The sequence below is a fragment of the Hyaena hyaena genome, unplaced genomic scaffold, assembly GCF_003009895.1.
Source record: "Hyaena hyaena isolate Hyena2069 unplaced genomic scaffold, ASM300989v1 scaffold_157, whole genome shotgun sequence".
NCBI classification, from domain to species: Eukaryota; Metazoa; Chordata; class Mammalia; order Carnivora; family Hyaenidae; genus Hyaena; species Hyaena hyaena.
In genome coordinates this window covers 2280397-2296083 of record NW_024080789.1, presented here as the reverse complement: position 1 = coordinate 2296083, position 15687 = coordinate 2280397, and the positions used below count along the sequence as shown (strand labels likewise).

General features: G+C 48.5%; 1 protein-coding gene across 4 annotated transcripts in view; it reads left to right on the top strand.

The window, feature by feature from the left end:
* ABLIM3 (actin binding LIM protein family member 3) overlaps positions 1-15687 on the top strand; it is a 109708-nt gene that overhangs the window by 76938 nt on the left and 17083 nt on the right. For 3 of the 4 annotated variants that reach the window (XM_039239451.1, XM_039239452.1, XM_039239450.1), the window contains exons 9-10: positions 8272-8330; positions 10420-10491. In XM_039239451.1, the coding sequence (XP_039095382.1) occupies positions 8272-8330; positions 10420-10491 (131 nt within the window). Of the gene's footprint in view, positions 1-8271; positions 8331-10419; positions 10492-14614; positions 14771-15687 lie in introns of all 4 variants that reach the window. The other variant, XM_039239453.1, reaches the window with a different exon arrangement.

Below are 15687 nucleotides of genomic sequence, written 5' to 3'. Positions count from 1 at the left end.
CCCACTGAGAGCCGGGCCTGTGATCGCCTTGGACACCCTGCCTGGATGGGTGTAGAAAACTCTCGTTGCAGGCAGCACGGAAGTAGGGAGAGTCAGCTGAGAGCCGGTACTCCTGGGTTTAAGCACCAGCACTTCGGCTGATGCGCTGTGACCTTGAGAAGTGCCTTCCTTCTCTGGGCCTTTACCTTCACCCATAAACTGAGGGAAATTACCCTTTCTCTAGTTCATGCCTTCAAACTGGGGCCCTTCTGTGTGCCAGGTTCTCTGTGATGTGCTGGGTGCTCGGACATGAATGAGGCACGCGTGCTTGCTTGGTTGGTGGAGTGTAATGTCAGGACGGGAGACGGACTGAAACAGACGCGTAAACACAATGACAAGCTGTGATAAGTGCAGAGAAGGAAAAGTTTGGGAACAAGGGGACTGTGTTATAGGCTCCCGCTCTCATCTGGGAGGTCAGGGGAGGCTCCGCTGAAGAAGGGAGATTTCAAGCCACGATTTTGGAAATGAGTAGGAGGTGGGAGGGTGAAGAGGGGAGGAAAGATGGCAGAGGCGGAGGGAACTGCAGGTGCAAAGGCCCGCAGTGGGAGGAAGCATTACGCAGTGGAGAAACTGAGGCAGTCCCACCCACCCCACCCACAGAAAGCAGGTGTGCTCTACAAGGTCCTCGTGAATATTAAAGAGAATGAATGGGAAGGTGCTAAGTGCCCCCACAAAGCGACATACATGAGAGAGAGCATTAGGAAGGCTGCAAAGTTTAATGTTTTAATTTTTAATTAAAAATTTTTTGTTTATTTATTTATTTATTTTTATTTATTTATTTTGAGAAAGAGAGAGAGAGAGCATGAGCAGGGGAGGGGGAGAGAGAGGGAGACACAGAATCCCAAGCAGGCTCCACATTGTCAGCACAGAGCCCAGTGCGGGACTCGATCTCATGAACTGTGGGAGCATGACCTGAGTCAAAACCAAGAGTCAGACGCTTAACCGACTGAGCCACCCAGGCGCCCCTGAAATCCCAGTGTCGTCAGTTCCCTGGCGGGACACAGCAGGGCACTGGAAACCAGCCTCGAGAACTTCATTTGGTCAGTTTGTTTGTGCTTTAATGGCTGTATGACGGCTTTCTGATGAGCTCTAATTGGGAAAAGGCTGCCGGCTGTCTGGATGAGAACTTCCGGGGCCCCGGGGAGGGGGGTGTCCGGGGTGGGGTGGGGGGACAAGCAAGTTCTCTTTGGTTTAAGTTCTCTTGTTCATTCGGTCTTTCAACTGTTTTTGTAAAGATGCCAGGTTTCTAATCTGTTTGTTGTCCAAACCCCTCATTTGGGCTTCACCAGGAAATTAGGTCATTGAATTTGTGCAGCAAAATAATCGCCAAAATGCCGCAGGTTCGGGCAAAACATACTGAAATCACAAGGTTACAGCTGCGGGGTTGGTGGGAGTTTTTCTAAACCCCAAATGTGATTCATGAGATAGATTTTGGTCTTATTCTGAAAATGCCTGTGCTCAGGAAAAAGGAAAGATAGACTTTGTTCCTCTCCTTCTTTCTTACACTAAATACACCTCGATTCTAAGGACCTAAGAGAGAAGAACACTGGGAACCCAGGAGCTCAGCTGCACAGTTTTAAACAGGTCTCTGTCCTCATTCATATATTTAACTAAAACCAACAAGCTGGAAATCTTGTATGAAATTCTGACAAACCTTACTCTGCTAAGGAAAGTATTGTAATAAACTGTAGGTCCTGCTAATAATAATAACAATAGGCCATTAGCTGATAATTAATGAAGTACTTACTAAGTGCCAGGCACAGAACTAAGAGCTTTAAACGCAATATCCCATTTTATCCTTACAACAGTGCTGCTAAACACCACTAACATCCCCATTTAAGAAAACAAGAAAGTCTAGAACGTTTGTGTTCCTGGGCCCAGGTTAGGCTGGCCTATCTTACTAGGCTTTGTTTAAGACCCTGTCTTCCATTTATTTTCAGAATTCTTAACCTGTGGTTTGTACTTGGCCTTCTGAATTCAATGAGTCCCCTGAAATTGCTTATCAAAGTTTGCGTGCAGGTGTATTTCTCTAAGGAGAGGGTCTGTGGCTTTTATCAAAATTTCAGAGGTATCCACGGCCCAAAATAAAGGAGCCTTAGTTCTGTGTTAATGCAAATCCAAAACGGAGCCCTGAAAGCTTGCTTTGATAATTACACCAAAATCTCTTCTATTTCAAATCACGTCATTTCTTGGTTTTTGTTTTGTTTGTTTGTTTTATTAGTGCAGACGCTATAAGGTCCTGGTACCAGGAGGCGGGTATTTCTGGCACAGCTGGGGATGCCATTGATAGATAGCAGAGGCTTCTTTTTCCTTCGACAAGCACCTCAAAAGAGATGCATGGAGCAAGCAGATGTTCAAGGCAGGTGCCTCCCATCACTATGGATTGTAGAACACCAGCCCTCAGTCATAATCTACGCATTCATCAAACCACACTTTAAAAGGCACTAACGTACTATTAGTGATTGCTATAATCTAGTAGTTTAGCATTGTTATTTTAAATTGGATCTCTCTACCGACAGCTTACTTTGTAGGAGTAATGCTTAAAAACTTTAAATCCCATGTTTCCCCAAATCCTGCTACATAATTTTAGGTTCTTCAAACATATCCTGTTACCGTACTATATTGATATCTCCTAAAGTCTGAAACTACTAAGCATATTTCACTTTAAATAGAATACATTTTCATTTTGGATGAGCTGCAGTATTTTTTTTTAGACTTTTAGGGTTACCAAACATCTTGAATCCTATAGAAAATATTATAGCGTAGTAGTTTAAGGTTTGTAATTTAAAGTCTGTTTCCAACTTGCTTCTTCTCTCGGGTCGCCTCAAACTCAAGACAATGTGGCCGTGTTCTCACCGGTTGCATGTCACATCTACTTCACCAGCCAATTTGTCCACGTTGGTCAGAATTAGGTCCAGAGTAGCAATTTCCCTGGCTGCTTCCTCTATTTTCTGCGAAACAAAATTGCCCGCTGGGCAAGTCAAGAACTTGTCAGATACTTGGGCTCTAGCTCAATGAGATGTTTTATTAGGCCGGACTTTTTAGGCTGCAGAAACAACATTAGGTAAAAGGGCATTGATCATCTCACAGAACTGAGAAGCATCTAGAAGCAGCACACGGCTGGGTTGAGGAGCGCACAAGGGCTCAGCAGGTGGTTCTGCTCCATGCTTCTTTCTCTGTGTGGCCTCACCCTCGCCCTGCACTGGCTGCCTCCGTGCTGGGGAAGGAGGGCTCCATGGGCACAGAGAGGCAGCGTTCCCCACCAGCTTCAGTAGAGGAATCCCAGAGAGACCCGGAGGAGCCCGACTTGGTCATATGAGCACACCCAGGCCAGGGCGAGGAGACAGTGTTGGACGGCCGGGCAAGACATCTAAGCTCCCTAAACCCCAATTTCCCCATCTGAAAACAGGAATAACACGAGGCCCACGTCACCAGACTTAAATGAGCAAATACATGATAAAGGCTTATAACCCAGACCCTGGGACAGCCGGCCCTGTCAGTCTGAGCTGATATAAACATTCAGTAATGTAGAATGGCCATTCCCCTTATGCCATGCACTAAAAAATGCTGGCTATTGTCAGGATTACCATCATTATGAATAGTGCTTATCGTAGGGGCTTAGCCTGTTTGGTCAGTAAATGTTAGTTCTCATGGTTCATTTTTAAAGTACTACTATTATAAAGTATATAGCATAAGACCTGCATAAGCACCTGCTAAATATTAGTTATAATAACAACAATAAGAATAATAAGAATGCTTAGCGCATGATGCACGGTAAGCACCCATGCATTTGAATTACTGTCCCGACTATGACAATCAGCAGTTACTATTTCCTGTGAACTCCTCTGCACCTGGGTCCCGCCGCTGCCCTCCCCTCCTCCTGCCCGGTACCCTGCGTCTAACCAGCTCCGTGGCAGCCGGGCGCTTTCTCCCTCAACCTCTTTAGTAAGCTTCAAGCCCACTTGATCTATATCAGTTCCAAGTACACTGGTCCTTCCCACTTCTCCTGAGGTGCCCTCTTCCCTGGGCGCAAGCCCAGACTCCCAGAGGGGAGTGCTGGCAGCCAAGCCAGGCTTCTGTTCGGCAACTCCACCTGCACCGCCAGCCCTCTGCCTGCTGCACGCGCCCCGCCCACCAAGCCACGGCTCCCGGGAAGAGAAGAGTAAATACCATCCCCTACCCCCAAGTCTCTCTGGCAACTACGAATCTGCCACTTGTCTCTATGGATTTACCTATTTTATAGGAAATTTTATAGAGATGGAATCCTCCAAACTGTAGGCTTTTAGGTCTGGTTTCTTTCACTGAGCATAGCATTATCTTTTCCAGATTCATCCATGCTATAACAATGTATCAGTGCTTCATTCCTTTTTATGGCTGAATGATATGCCAGGGTGTGGTTTGTTGGCCCAGGCAGGGATTTTGAAAGAGCCAATCCAAGATCCTAGCAAGTCTAGGTCACAAGGGCAGGGCTGCTGACATCAAAGCAGAGAAACCTCACCCTGCTGTGGTCAAGAGAAATCCGGAGAAGAAACCTGCTGTAAGAGGACACCCTGGCTAGGAGCCGGGTTTGAAAACCTAAATGCCCGCTTAAATGAACTAAGAAGGGCTGGGAGGCAGACAGCGGGGAGGGGTCGCTGGCCACCTGCGGGGTCCAAAAGCATTCACTTAAAAACACCGTGGCGGCCAAAGAGGACCTTTAGGTGGGCCACTTTCAGTCACTGCTGTGTTTGTAACCCTGGCCGGGCGGTCTGCAAGACTATGGCATCAGGTCTGAGTTGGCATTAAAATCTCCACTGATGCAAAAAAAAAAAAAAAAAAAATTGGCAAATTGAATTTCAAGATCGAGCAGAGAGATGGGTGGGTTCCCAAACATTAAATAACCCCAACAGTGGGGTGTGCTGTGACCAGCCAGAGAGATAAGGCTGATGCTGACTCTGCTAAGAATTAGGAAGAGCCTTACACGGGGCGCCCTGGTGGCTCAGTCAGTCAGTTAAGCGTCCAACTCTTGACTCGGCTCAGGTCATGATTTCAGGGTTGGTGAGACTGAGCTCCAAATCGGGCTCTGCACTGACAATGCGGAGCCTGCTTGGGATTTTGTCTCTCCTGTCTCTCTGCCCCTCCCCCGCCCAAAATAAGTAAATAAACTTAAAAAAAAAAAAAAAAAGAGGCTTTACCACCAGGCTGAGGGACAGCTTTGAGATTCAGACCCCGGCCTCTGAATCCCAGCTTAGGGAAGTGAGAATATCATGTTTCTCTTGTTTTATTCATTCACCCAATGAGTATTTATTGAGAATCTACAGTCCCTGCAGCTGGATCTAGAGGGGTCCTACTCCTTCTAAACCTTACATAAGGAGTGGGATCATTGGACAGGGGCAAATAATTCATTCTTTCTGTACAGAGAAATCTGTGAAGATGAAACACAGAATCTCCAAGGGTAGGGAGTTACAGACATCAGTGTAACTACTTCATTATATGTCTCCTGTACAATATCCCTGCTGAGCGTGTATCCACCCAATGTGTACTTACATGCTTCTGGGGACGGGGAGCTCACTCTCAAAGGGACCCATTTAGTCCTCAGACATTAAATTTTCACTCCCTGAAACTTCTGCCCTTGGCCCTTGTTATAAGACACACAGAACAAGTTCCTTGCTCTTCCCACAGAGAGGCATTAAAATATGAAAAGCGCTTTTCACCATTCTGCTAACTAGTCTCCTCTCCACAGTGAAGACCCTGCCTTATGGCCTCATTTTGGGTCCCCTCTCCGTCCTGGTTACCATCATCCTTTGGGTACCTTTCACCCTGTGTCTCGTTTTAAAATACAGAGCTGGGGGTGCCTAGGGGGTTCAGTTGGTTAAGCCTCTGACTTCAGCTCAGGTCATGATCTCGCGGTTCGTGAGTTCGAGCCTCATGTTGGGCTCTGTGCTGACAGCTGGGAGCCTGGAGCTGCTTTTGATTCTCTGTCTCTCTCTCTCTGCCCCTCCTCCACTGATTCTCTCTCTCCCTCTCTCTGTCTCTCTCTCTCGCTCCCTCTCTATCTCTCCCTCCCTCTCTCTCTCTCTCTCTTTCTCTCTCAGAGGTGGGATCCAACCAGCCATTCATTTATGTCTTTAATAAACACACATAAGCCAGAGACTGTTTTAAGCTCTGAGAAGAAAGCCTATAATGGCCTTCTGGATGCTGTCTTTCTGTCAGGGTCATGTGGTTGAGCTCTTGGCTAGTGGCGGAAGCCCAGCCGGCCACCATCTCCTAAGGATCTTCATGAACAAATCACCTCTTCTGACTTGACTTTACCTACATCTGTTGCTCACCACCAGCAAGTTCCTTCCCTGTTTCGTTTACATGCTCTCCTGCCGACTCCCAAACTTCTGATTTCTTTTCATTTCTAATCATATGTTCTTCCTCCCCTTTGATTCTCCCCACTCCATCCCCCACTTCTTCTAGAAACCTGCGTTCCTATATGCTGGGGCTGCAGCCATTTGCAGCTCGGCTTTCCGTCAGAACAGCCTGTGTCAGGGGGTGTGGAGACACCATCCAGTCTGGCCTCCCCTCTTTACACGCCGTTTCCCCCCGTGAGAACTTCTGTCTGGCCCTTTCCCTTCATATGCCTCGTTCACTTCATCTCACGACCTTCTTAGACATCTGTATCCCCTCGTCCACTTCCTACAGTGACCTGTAACATGTGCTTCCTGCCAGAGCCATGGGGGTAAACAACTCCTGGTGGTTCAGCAGCCTCGCAGACCCGGAAATGCTCTCTCGAATAACTCCCCAAAGCAAGGATCCCCACCCATCACTGGTGGCAGAAACACCCTGTGACTGCGAGGCTCCAGCCCGCAGACCCAGGGTCCCTCTACTGGGCTCCGAGAGCCATTGCACTTCACGCTAGCAAGAATTAAACTGTGGAATTCTTAGGAACTCACAGGAAACTCGGCAAACAAAACTGAAAGATCCCTACCTCATAAATGACAATCTGGGCGTAGAGTTAAAATTTTGGAGATGAAAGTAATCTCTGAGACCACCCAAACCCCACCTCATTGTTATTTAGACGAAGAAACCGGAACCCAGGGAGAGGATGTGTTTGGGGCCAAGCAGAGGCAAGCATCCAGGCTCCAGAAACCAGACCCCAGGCTCCTCACCTTCAGACCTATCCTCTGTATATTACATTTTGGGGACTAAATTTTCAACTTTACCCCACCCCCCTGTCGCTTGGCCAGCATCCCAGGCCTGGGAGTTCCAGGCAACAAACCATAATGGAAAGTGTATCCTAAAAACAAAGTCAGACAAACAAATGCCATCTGGGTGCTCAGGAATCCAGCCATTTGCTGGCTCCTTTCCTTTTAGGGCTAGTAACAAGAGGAATGACACCAGAGGGGTAATATGTTCCTATTTTTCCTTCTAATCCAGGACACCTGTCTCTTCTTTGGGGAATGTGTCATATTTGGGGCTTCTTCCCAACATGTGACCAGCCACCTGTTGCTCATGCCTTTCCAAGTCGGCCTCTCCACGATAAAATGTGGGCATTTGCAACATACTATATTTGAAGAGTCTGGAGCCCCTTAGGAATTAGCGGGTCAGGACAGTGGGCTCAAGCAGAATGTCTTCCCCTTCAAATGATAGATCTAGTAGACTGTCATGCGTCTCTGAAGAGAAAGAAGGTTGGAGTTCACCCATGGTCTGTCACTTTCTTTCACCTCCACTGTCATTCGTTCATTCAATAAATATTTATTGACCACCTGCTATTGTCACTCACCGCCAATCATCCGCTCATCTGTTCACCCTGCAAACACGTACGGGGCCTCTGCGGAGAGCACGATCCCATTCTGGGTGCTGAGGGAGGCCCAGCAATGAATAAAGCATAGCCCCTCCCTGAGGAGCTTCTAATTTAGTTAGGGTAACGAATCCGCAAGCTACTGTGATGTGAGGTCGTATGTGTTAAGAGAGATACAAAGAACGATGGATCCCAGAGAAGAGAGAAGTCTCTCCCGGCTGCCAGGTAAGCAAGCTTGCAGGCAGATGCTGCGTGGAACCGGTACCTTGAGGAACGGGTAGGATGTGGACAGGTAGAAAGAGTGTGGGTGGTTGAATCGATGTAGGAGCAGAGCCTGGGACGCCTGGGGGCCTCCCGGCGGCTGCACAGGGCACATGAGCTGCCAAGGGACGACACTGAGGTGAGGATGGCAAGAAAGCAAGCAGGTATGAAAGGTCTGAGCCTTCGTTGTTTTGCTGGCCCCTTAGGTTCTGAGGTGTGGCACCCCATCTGCAAACAGGCAGCCCGGGCAGAGAAGAAGTTAAAGGTAAGCAAGCTGGCAGGGATAATGGACCGGAATTTTTGCCACTGGTTGGGGGCACTGTGCTTTGGTAGGGGCTTGTTCCTTAGCATGCACGCTCCCAACTGTATGCCCGCATCCTTAGGTCTCCTTCATGGTAACACCTGCCGCGTGGGGCTTTTGAGGGGACAAAGACATTGCATGTGAGAGCACTTTGAAAACCGTGCAGCACTGTATCGATGTGAGGTTTTAGCGTTTCTGGGGCAAGGCTTTTTGCCTTAGCATCAGTCACCAAGAGCAATGGCTCTCTGAAGGCCACGTGCTGGGGTTTTTCCCCCAGCCTGACGTCATTCATTAGTGCTGCTAGTATTGACACACGAATTGACAGTTTGCAAAGCATCAGCCACTGTCTGATTTTATTGCTTTAACCCCACGGATCAGATGCGACAAGGAATTTTATCTTCTCTTTGCTTGTGAGAAACTCAAAGTCGAAAGAGGGTGGTGGTTTGCCCACAGTAAAGCTGCCGGCAGGAGCACAGCCAGTGTCCCCAGGCACACGCCGGGACACCTGAGTCCTGCGTCCCTGTGAGTCACTGCTCTCACTAGTACCAAGAAGTCCTGTGAATCTGGGTTCTCCATCCAAGGACCGCAGGGAGGAGCCCAGCTCTGGAGTCCTCGATGCTGTGGAGGAGAAACCTGGGCATGTGTTGGGGACAGGCCCTTGATTATGTCCAGAATGCCTCTACACTTTGTCAAAGAACTGGTCTTTCGTTTTGACAGTTGATATATCATTTTGTTTGAGGCGTGAGGGGTTTTTCCCCGTTTCTTCCAAGTCCTCTCCCATTGAAGATGCAAAAAGACCTAATTGCCCTTTCTTCCTCAATTTTCACTTTTTGGTGGCATTTCTCAAATTCAGTCATCCTGCCATGACCTTGATGCTTTTGCCACAGCTGTGAACCACCTGTACCAATATTTTTTCTTTAAATCAACCCACTGCTCTTTACGTAACCAAACTTGTTTTAAAATAAACTTTATACCACCGCTTGGAAAACCAGGATCACTTGCTATTATAGTAGAAGGCAACCACAAAATACATTCAATGCAAATGAAATGTTGCGTAAAAATAAATCTTAGAAATTCCAGCTAGATGGCATTGCCTATACTCTCGTTTCAAAACAAATGGAACTGTCGAGAAAGTTGCTAAAATGTATGAGCTCTAAGTTAAGACTTCCTCCTTGATCGAACCAAGAAGAATGAAATACACATTTACATATTACACCCATTCTGCAACTCAGTATTATCAAATACTCCCCCTAAATTCATCTTCCCAGAGCCACACCTAGGATCGCTGGTTCGTGATCCATAGTTTGGGAAACACCACTCGAGAGCCCCAATTAGAATGGTTTCATTCTAAGTTGTGGCATGAGAAATCTGGCAGGAAATTTAGCATCCCGAAGGCCAGCCCCTTCATTTTAGAGATCAGGAATCTGGAATGTCTAAAATCACATAGTTCACCAGAGATTCTTGGTCGCCGGTCTGTTTGCTTTTCATCTACAACATGCTGTCACTCTCGTGGCTGCACTGAGGTTGACATAGTGCCGTTCGGCTGAGGGAACCATGAACACATCATTGCCACTGTCCAGAGAAAGATTTTTTAAGTTCATCACTTAGGCTGATGTTAACTTGCAATGGAGACCCCATAAAGAATCAATACATTATGCAATTGCCTGAAGTTTAACCTGCTGGTACATTTTATATCAATAAACTGCTAAGGAATAAGTACTGACCAACTTTATTCATTTCAAGCAAATACATTATTGGCAGGATAACCCCCAATGACAAGTTTTATGAATAAATGCCTATCTAAAATATGTCAAAAAAAAGCAATCACAAATCCAAATTCTGTCCAACAGCCCGAAGTCCTGTGCATTTCCAATTTCATTCACACTCAGACGTGAATTAAAAAGGCAGAAAATAAAGAGAAAGTACAGAAAGCCAACCAGTGTATTTCATAATGTTGTCGCTGTCCCCTGCACAGCCACCTCCCTTCCTCCCTGCCCCTCCTCCCCTCCCGCTCGAGGTGCGCCTTCTCACTCCTGTCTCCTCTCTCCCACAGCATAGGCGGACGTCCGAAACCTCCATCTCACCCCCTGGCTCCAGCATCGGGTCACCCAACCGAGTCATCTGCGTACGTATCACTTTTCGGGCACCCAGGGGCCTTCCTTAGCCCCAGGCCGGGGATCTAAAGACTTCCTAAGGACACCCAAAGATAGCTGCGAGGTTTTTATCCAGCTAATGTCTTGTGTGTGCCTGTCACGTGCTAGACTCTGTGCTAAATCCTGAGGACACAGTAGGGCACAGGGAGGAGAGGAACCGTGCCTTCACAATCACACAGCCTAATACAAACAGTGTTATGGGGACGATCAAGTGTAGCAGGAGCACAGGAAAGTGCAAAGACAGAAGAGCCCTTGATGAGCTCCAAGACACTGTGGTGTGCCTCCTTCCCCATTGCTTACCTGAGGCAAGAGTGAGACCAGAATCTGGGGCCAGAGGGGTATTCAGAGTAGGGACTGGGTGGGAGGTCTGTGTGGAGATAGGGGTGGGTGAGAAGGACACAGAAAGAAAGGAAGAAGCCACATGAATGTGGAAACCTGAAGTAAAGGATTTGCAAATGTAAAGGAAAGCTTTCCAGTGACATAAGTTCAGAGATAGAAAAGACCACAGGCGTGTCCCTGAATCCCATCCCCGAAGCATTCGCACAGAGAAACTCGTCGTTTGCAGGGATATGGCAGAGGAGACAAGAGTTGAGTTGGATGAGCTCAGAAGTCCCTTGGATATGTCATTCATTCATTCATTCATTCATTCATTCAACAAATGTGTGCTAAGTGCTGGGTCTGTGCTGGAAAATGGTGGTGAAGTGCACTGACTTGATACCTGGCCTCGTGGCATTGACTACATTCCCTCATGCATAATCAGTCACAGTTCTGAGAAGTGCCAGGAAGAAAAAGTTCAAGTTGCTCTAATGATGGTGCAGACGGGCTGAGGGACAGACAGTCTAGGACCCACTGGAAGAAGAATCCTGAGGAAGAACCTTTTAAGCTCAGACCTGAGAGAGAAATAGAAGTTAAAGCAGGTGGGGAAGGCAGAGCCAGAGAGGAGCAAAGGAGAGGGGCCATCTGACTGCAGACCGTTCCAACCTTCCCCAAGTCTGAGGGGCCAAGGAGAGCAGAAGTGAAAGTGGGGGGTATGGTCTACATGCCTGATAAGAAGCTTTCGATACAGTCTCCAAACGAGCCAACCCTGGGTGGCCCCTGACCACCACCGCTCCATCATTATTTTACCTCAAATCCACATCCAGTTTCCTCCTTGATCCCTGGATGATGCCCATTAATGGGACTGTTTCCTTTCCTTTCTTCCTCTGTTCAAATGAAAATCAGACATAAGAGTTACTATTGACAGCAAGTTCAATACAGTAAATATTGCCTTGTGGCTTTCCCTGAAGACGAACGCTTTGATCACAGGCTGCACTCACTCAAGAGTCCTGTCCAGATCAAGAGAGACGATCGTCCCCTCAGTGCTATGAATGGGGCCAGACACAAGCAGAATTAATGAGCTTAATTTCAGGGCCTGCACCGTGAGAAGGTTATTGACAGAGTGAGCATGTCTCCAGCAGAGTTACCAGGATATACAGACTCGGGATGGACATACACAGAGCAGTGCTCTAATGCCTTTAATCCCTGGCTGGTCTTCCCTGCTTCTGAGGAGCCTCGCTAACCTTCGTGAAGCAAACCAGCCCTGACGGTGTTCACCCTGGAGTCCTGGAGAAAGAGCGCAGTGTTGCGCCTCTGAGAAGCAGCTTCATACAAAAGAACAAGAGCAGCTGGGGACAGCTGTCATTGTGCCACCCGGCTGGGGGCTTGCCCACTGAGATCAGTTACCTGCGCAGGCTCACATAGGCACGTGGCTCCCTTTCTGTACTCTCCTTCCTCACTTTTTAGAATGCCTCACCTTCGGCTGCTCTGGGGAATGACTGCACGTCATGGGGGCCGTGTTTTCAATCAGACCCTTCCAAACATGGCTTCCAAATTCAGGGAAGAGACCATCCAGTCACTTTGGGGACATGCGATAATAAAAGGATAAAGTGTTGGCTTAATTTTCATAAATACTGAGCTTTGGTATTAAAATAGAATTCTCAGTGAGCCTGGAGGGGGCAGGATCGTTCCAGCTTTGCTCCACCACCACCACTTCCCCCACCCTCTGCCACTGACTGCTAGAATCATCTTCAAGAGGTTTGTCTTCCACCAGCCCCACATGTTCTCTTCCTTCCTTCCTGGCTAATTATGTTGGGATGCCTCTGTTCAATCACTGAGCCTCTAAACCTAAGGGTCATTTATAACCCTATAAACACGGTGGCGAGAGGAAGAAATATAAATTTAGTATTTCTGAGGTTTGGACTAAAGCACTGAGAAGAATATTGATGGGTCAAGACAAGCTTGCAAGATGCCAAGAGCTCTCAAGGTCAAGTCCTAACATCCCACAACGAAGGCACCAGTTGCTTCAGCAAGTGGACTCACCTAGTAAGGTTCCCTTGACCCAGACACCCTCGAATTGGTACAGACATGGTGCCTGACCCAGGCAGACATGAGATGGCACTCTTCTAAGGGTTTCACTGAGGAAGGCGAATGGAAGGGACCATTCACAGAGGTGTAGGCAGGGTTAGAGGACCCACAAGACATAAGGTATGGCATCCAGGGTCTACGGCAGCAGGAGCTGTTGCCACCCCAAGCCTGAAGAGAAGGTCTGGCAGAAGCTGAAAGTGTGAAAGGCAGCCCTGGACAGGAGCCATCCTACCACAGCCAGTGGTGCAAGGGCAGTGCCAAGGGGGCACAGGCACATGGCCTCTCTCTCCATCACCCCCCAGTCTGCAGGTGCCCCCCATTGACCCAACCCAACTGAAATCCATGGAGCCTTCGATGTAGCCCACGGAGCCTCAGAGCCCAAATCAGGGCAAGGAGGAGTGGACAGTGGCTCTAGAAGCAACAGAGAATGAGCAGCAAAGTGCTCAAACAGTGGGGGGCTGGGCCCAGGACAGAATGGCGGAAGGACCTTGGAACATGTTTCAAACAGCAGTACTTATAAGGTCTTCATGAAAGTTGCCCTGTCTACAGTAGTTTTGGCTTGAGGCTCGCCTGGGGCCCGGAGGCCCTGGAAGAATGTTATGAGGACAATACTGTTTCCTTAGCGTCTCTGTCTAGCGGCCTCACAATGTATCTCATGTCAGGACCGCGCAAGCCACAGTGGTTAAGGTGCGACAGATCCTTGTTGACCACAGCAGAAGCCCATCACAGAGGAACAGCTGGAGGAGGCAGACACGGAGAGGACACAGCTTCAAAAGCCATGAGAGGTGCTCTGCCCCACGCAAGGGGAAGCTGTCTCTTAATCCATGCAGTTCTAGAAGGCTGAACTCAGCCAATGTCAGGTAGTAGTTGGAGGCTCAGCTCAGTTCACACAGGGCCGGTTTTCTGAGTGCACCTGTCTTCCAACTGTAAGACAGTGAGCTCCCACCCTGCCAAGCTAGCAGAGGCTGATGGACAAGGCAAGTTTCCAGGCTAGACTGGCAGGGTTGGAATTCCTATTTTGCCACGTATTGGTTGTATAACCTTGGGCAAGTTCATTGACTTCTCTGTGCCTGTTTCCCCATTCAAAAACTGAGGATGATATTAGTGCCTACTAGGAGCGTGGTGAGTTGTAGGAGTTAAGGGAGTAAATCTCTACAGGGGACTTAGGACAGTCTGGCTTGTCATGAGTGCTCACCAAATGTCAGCTAGGGTTTCACTTTCTGGGATTAAATCTGTCTTCATCATCTCCATCATCTTCAAGGAGCCATGAGTGAGGATGTCCTTCCTGGGAAGGGGGGGGTGTCGAAAGGCAGTCCCCACCCAGGCTGTGGGGTTCAGACTGGATCCAAACCTACTGGCTAAACAGTGCAAAGTGCAGAACCTTTCGAGCCTCAGTTTCCTCATCTGGAAAATAGTCATAGCATTGACACTGACTGCACAGAGGCCTTGGGACCCTTAGAGGAGATAATTCCTGCAAAGCATGGGGCCTCACACATAAAATGTGCTCACTCAGTGTTAGGAATGGATGGCCTCTAACACCTGCTTGATTCTAACATTCTCCTCCTCCTCCATCCTATTACTTTGTTTTTAATGGAAACTGTAGAGCTTGTTCCCCCTGTGCCTGGTTTTTGTTTCCCCTCTCTCTTCCCTCTTACCTCTCTGCCTCTTTCCTATATCTTTCCTCTTGCCCAGGCTAAAGTGGATAATGAGATCCTTAATTACAAAGACCTGGCAGCTCTCCCCAAGGTTAAGTCCATCTACGAGGTACAACGCCCTGACCTCATTTCCTACGAGCCTCATTCCAGATACACGTCCGACGAGATGCTGGAGAGATGTGGCTATGGAGAGGTATGGCGTCTCGCCCCTCTCTCGGCGGAAGGGGGGGCTGTTGAAAGAGAGGAGGCCCACAGGGTCCCCGGCCACTCCATCACAGGCAGACACTTCGGCCTCCACAGAGTTGGCCCCTGGACTCTTATAAGCTGGAAGTTATAGTCAACATTTCAGAATCAAGCAATGTCATCCAGAAATCTGACTTTTCTTGAAAAATCAGAGCAGGTGACAGTACACCAGCATTTCCACCATCTGGAGAGGGGGGAGCAATGCCTCTTATAGACAGGACATGGGCTCCTCAGTTCTCCCCAGTCTCCACCGCCCCCTGAGAACCCCAGCATTGAAGCCAAGAACCTGTGGCCACTTACCACTTGAGCTGTTGTTTTTCTTCCAGTGGAGTAATTTTATACACAGCCCATGGCTGTCACCCCCTGACAGGCTCAGTGGCCTTAGATTTATAATCCCTGGTAGGTTGGTTCTCTGGTTTTTGCACCTGACCTTAAGTCCCTATGCTCAGAGCAAGAGTCATTTTTTTTAGAAACTCAGCATTAGAGGGCTTTTGAAATAATTAAACGGTGGCTGGACAGGAGTAGGTGTTCTCTGGAGAAGGCAGGGCGGCTGTTGCCCCGAAGCTCCTGGCAGTCTATATCGCAGGCAGCTTCTAGCCCCACCCCAGGCCGCTGGGCTGAGATGGCTTAAAGGCAAAGGAGCCCTGGCCCAGGTTCTTGACCCCAGCCCAGCACTGTTCCCTTCCTCTCTAAAGGGATAAGGCTTCTTCGGTTGGACAGCCCAGTGCTGAGACTCTCCGGGCTCTGGCCTCTAACATGGGCCGGGAACAGGGGACCACGTGTCAGATAGACGCTGATGTTCCTGGAGCCAGAAATGGGCCCCCCAGGCCAGAGCCAACTCCCAGACTTGTTTTGTTTCTCTCCCAA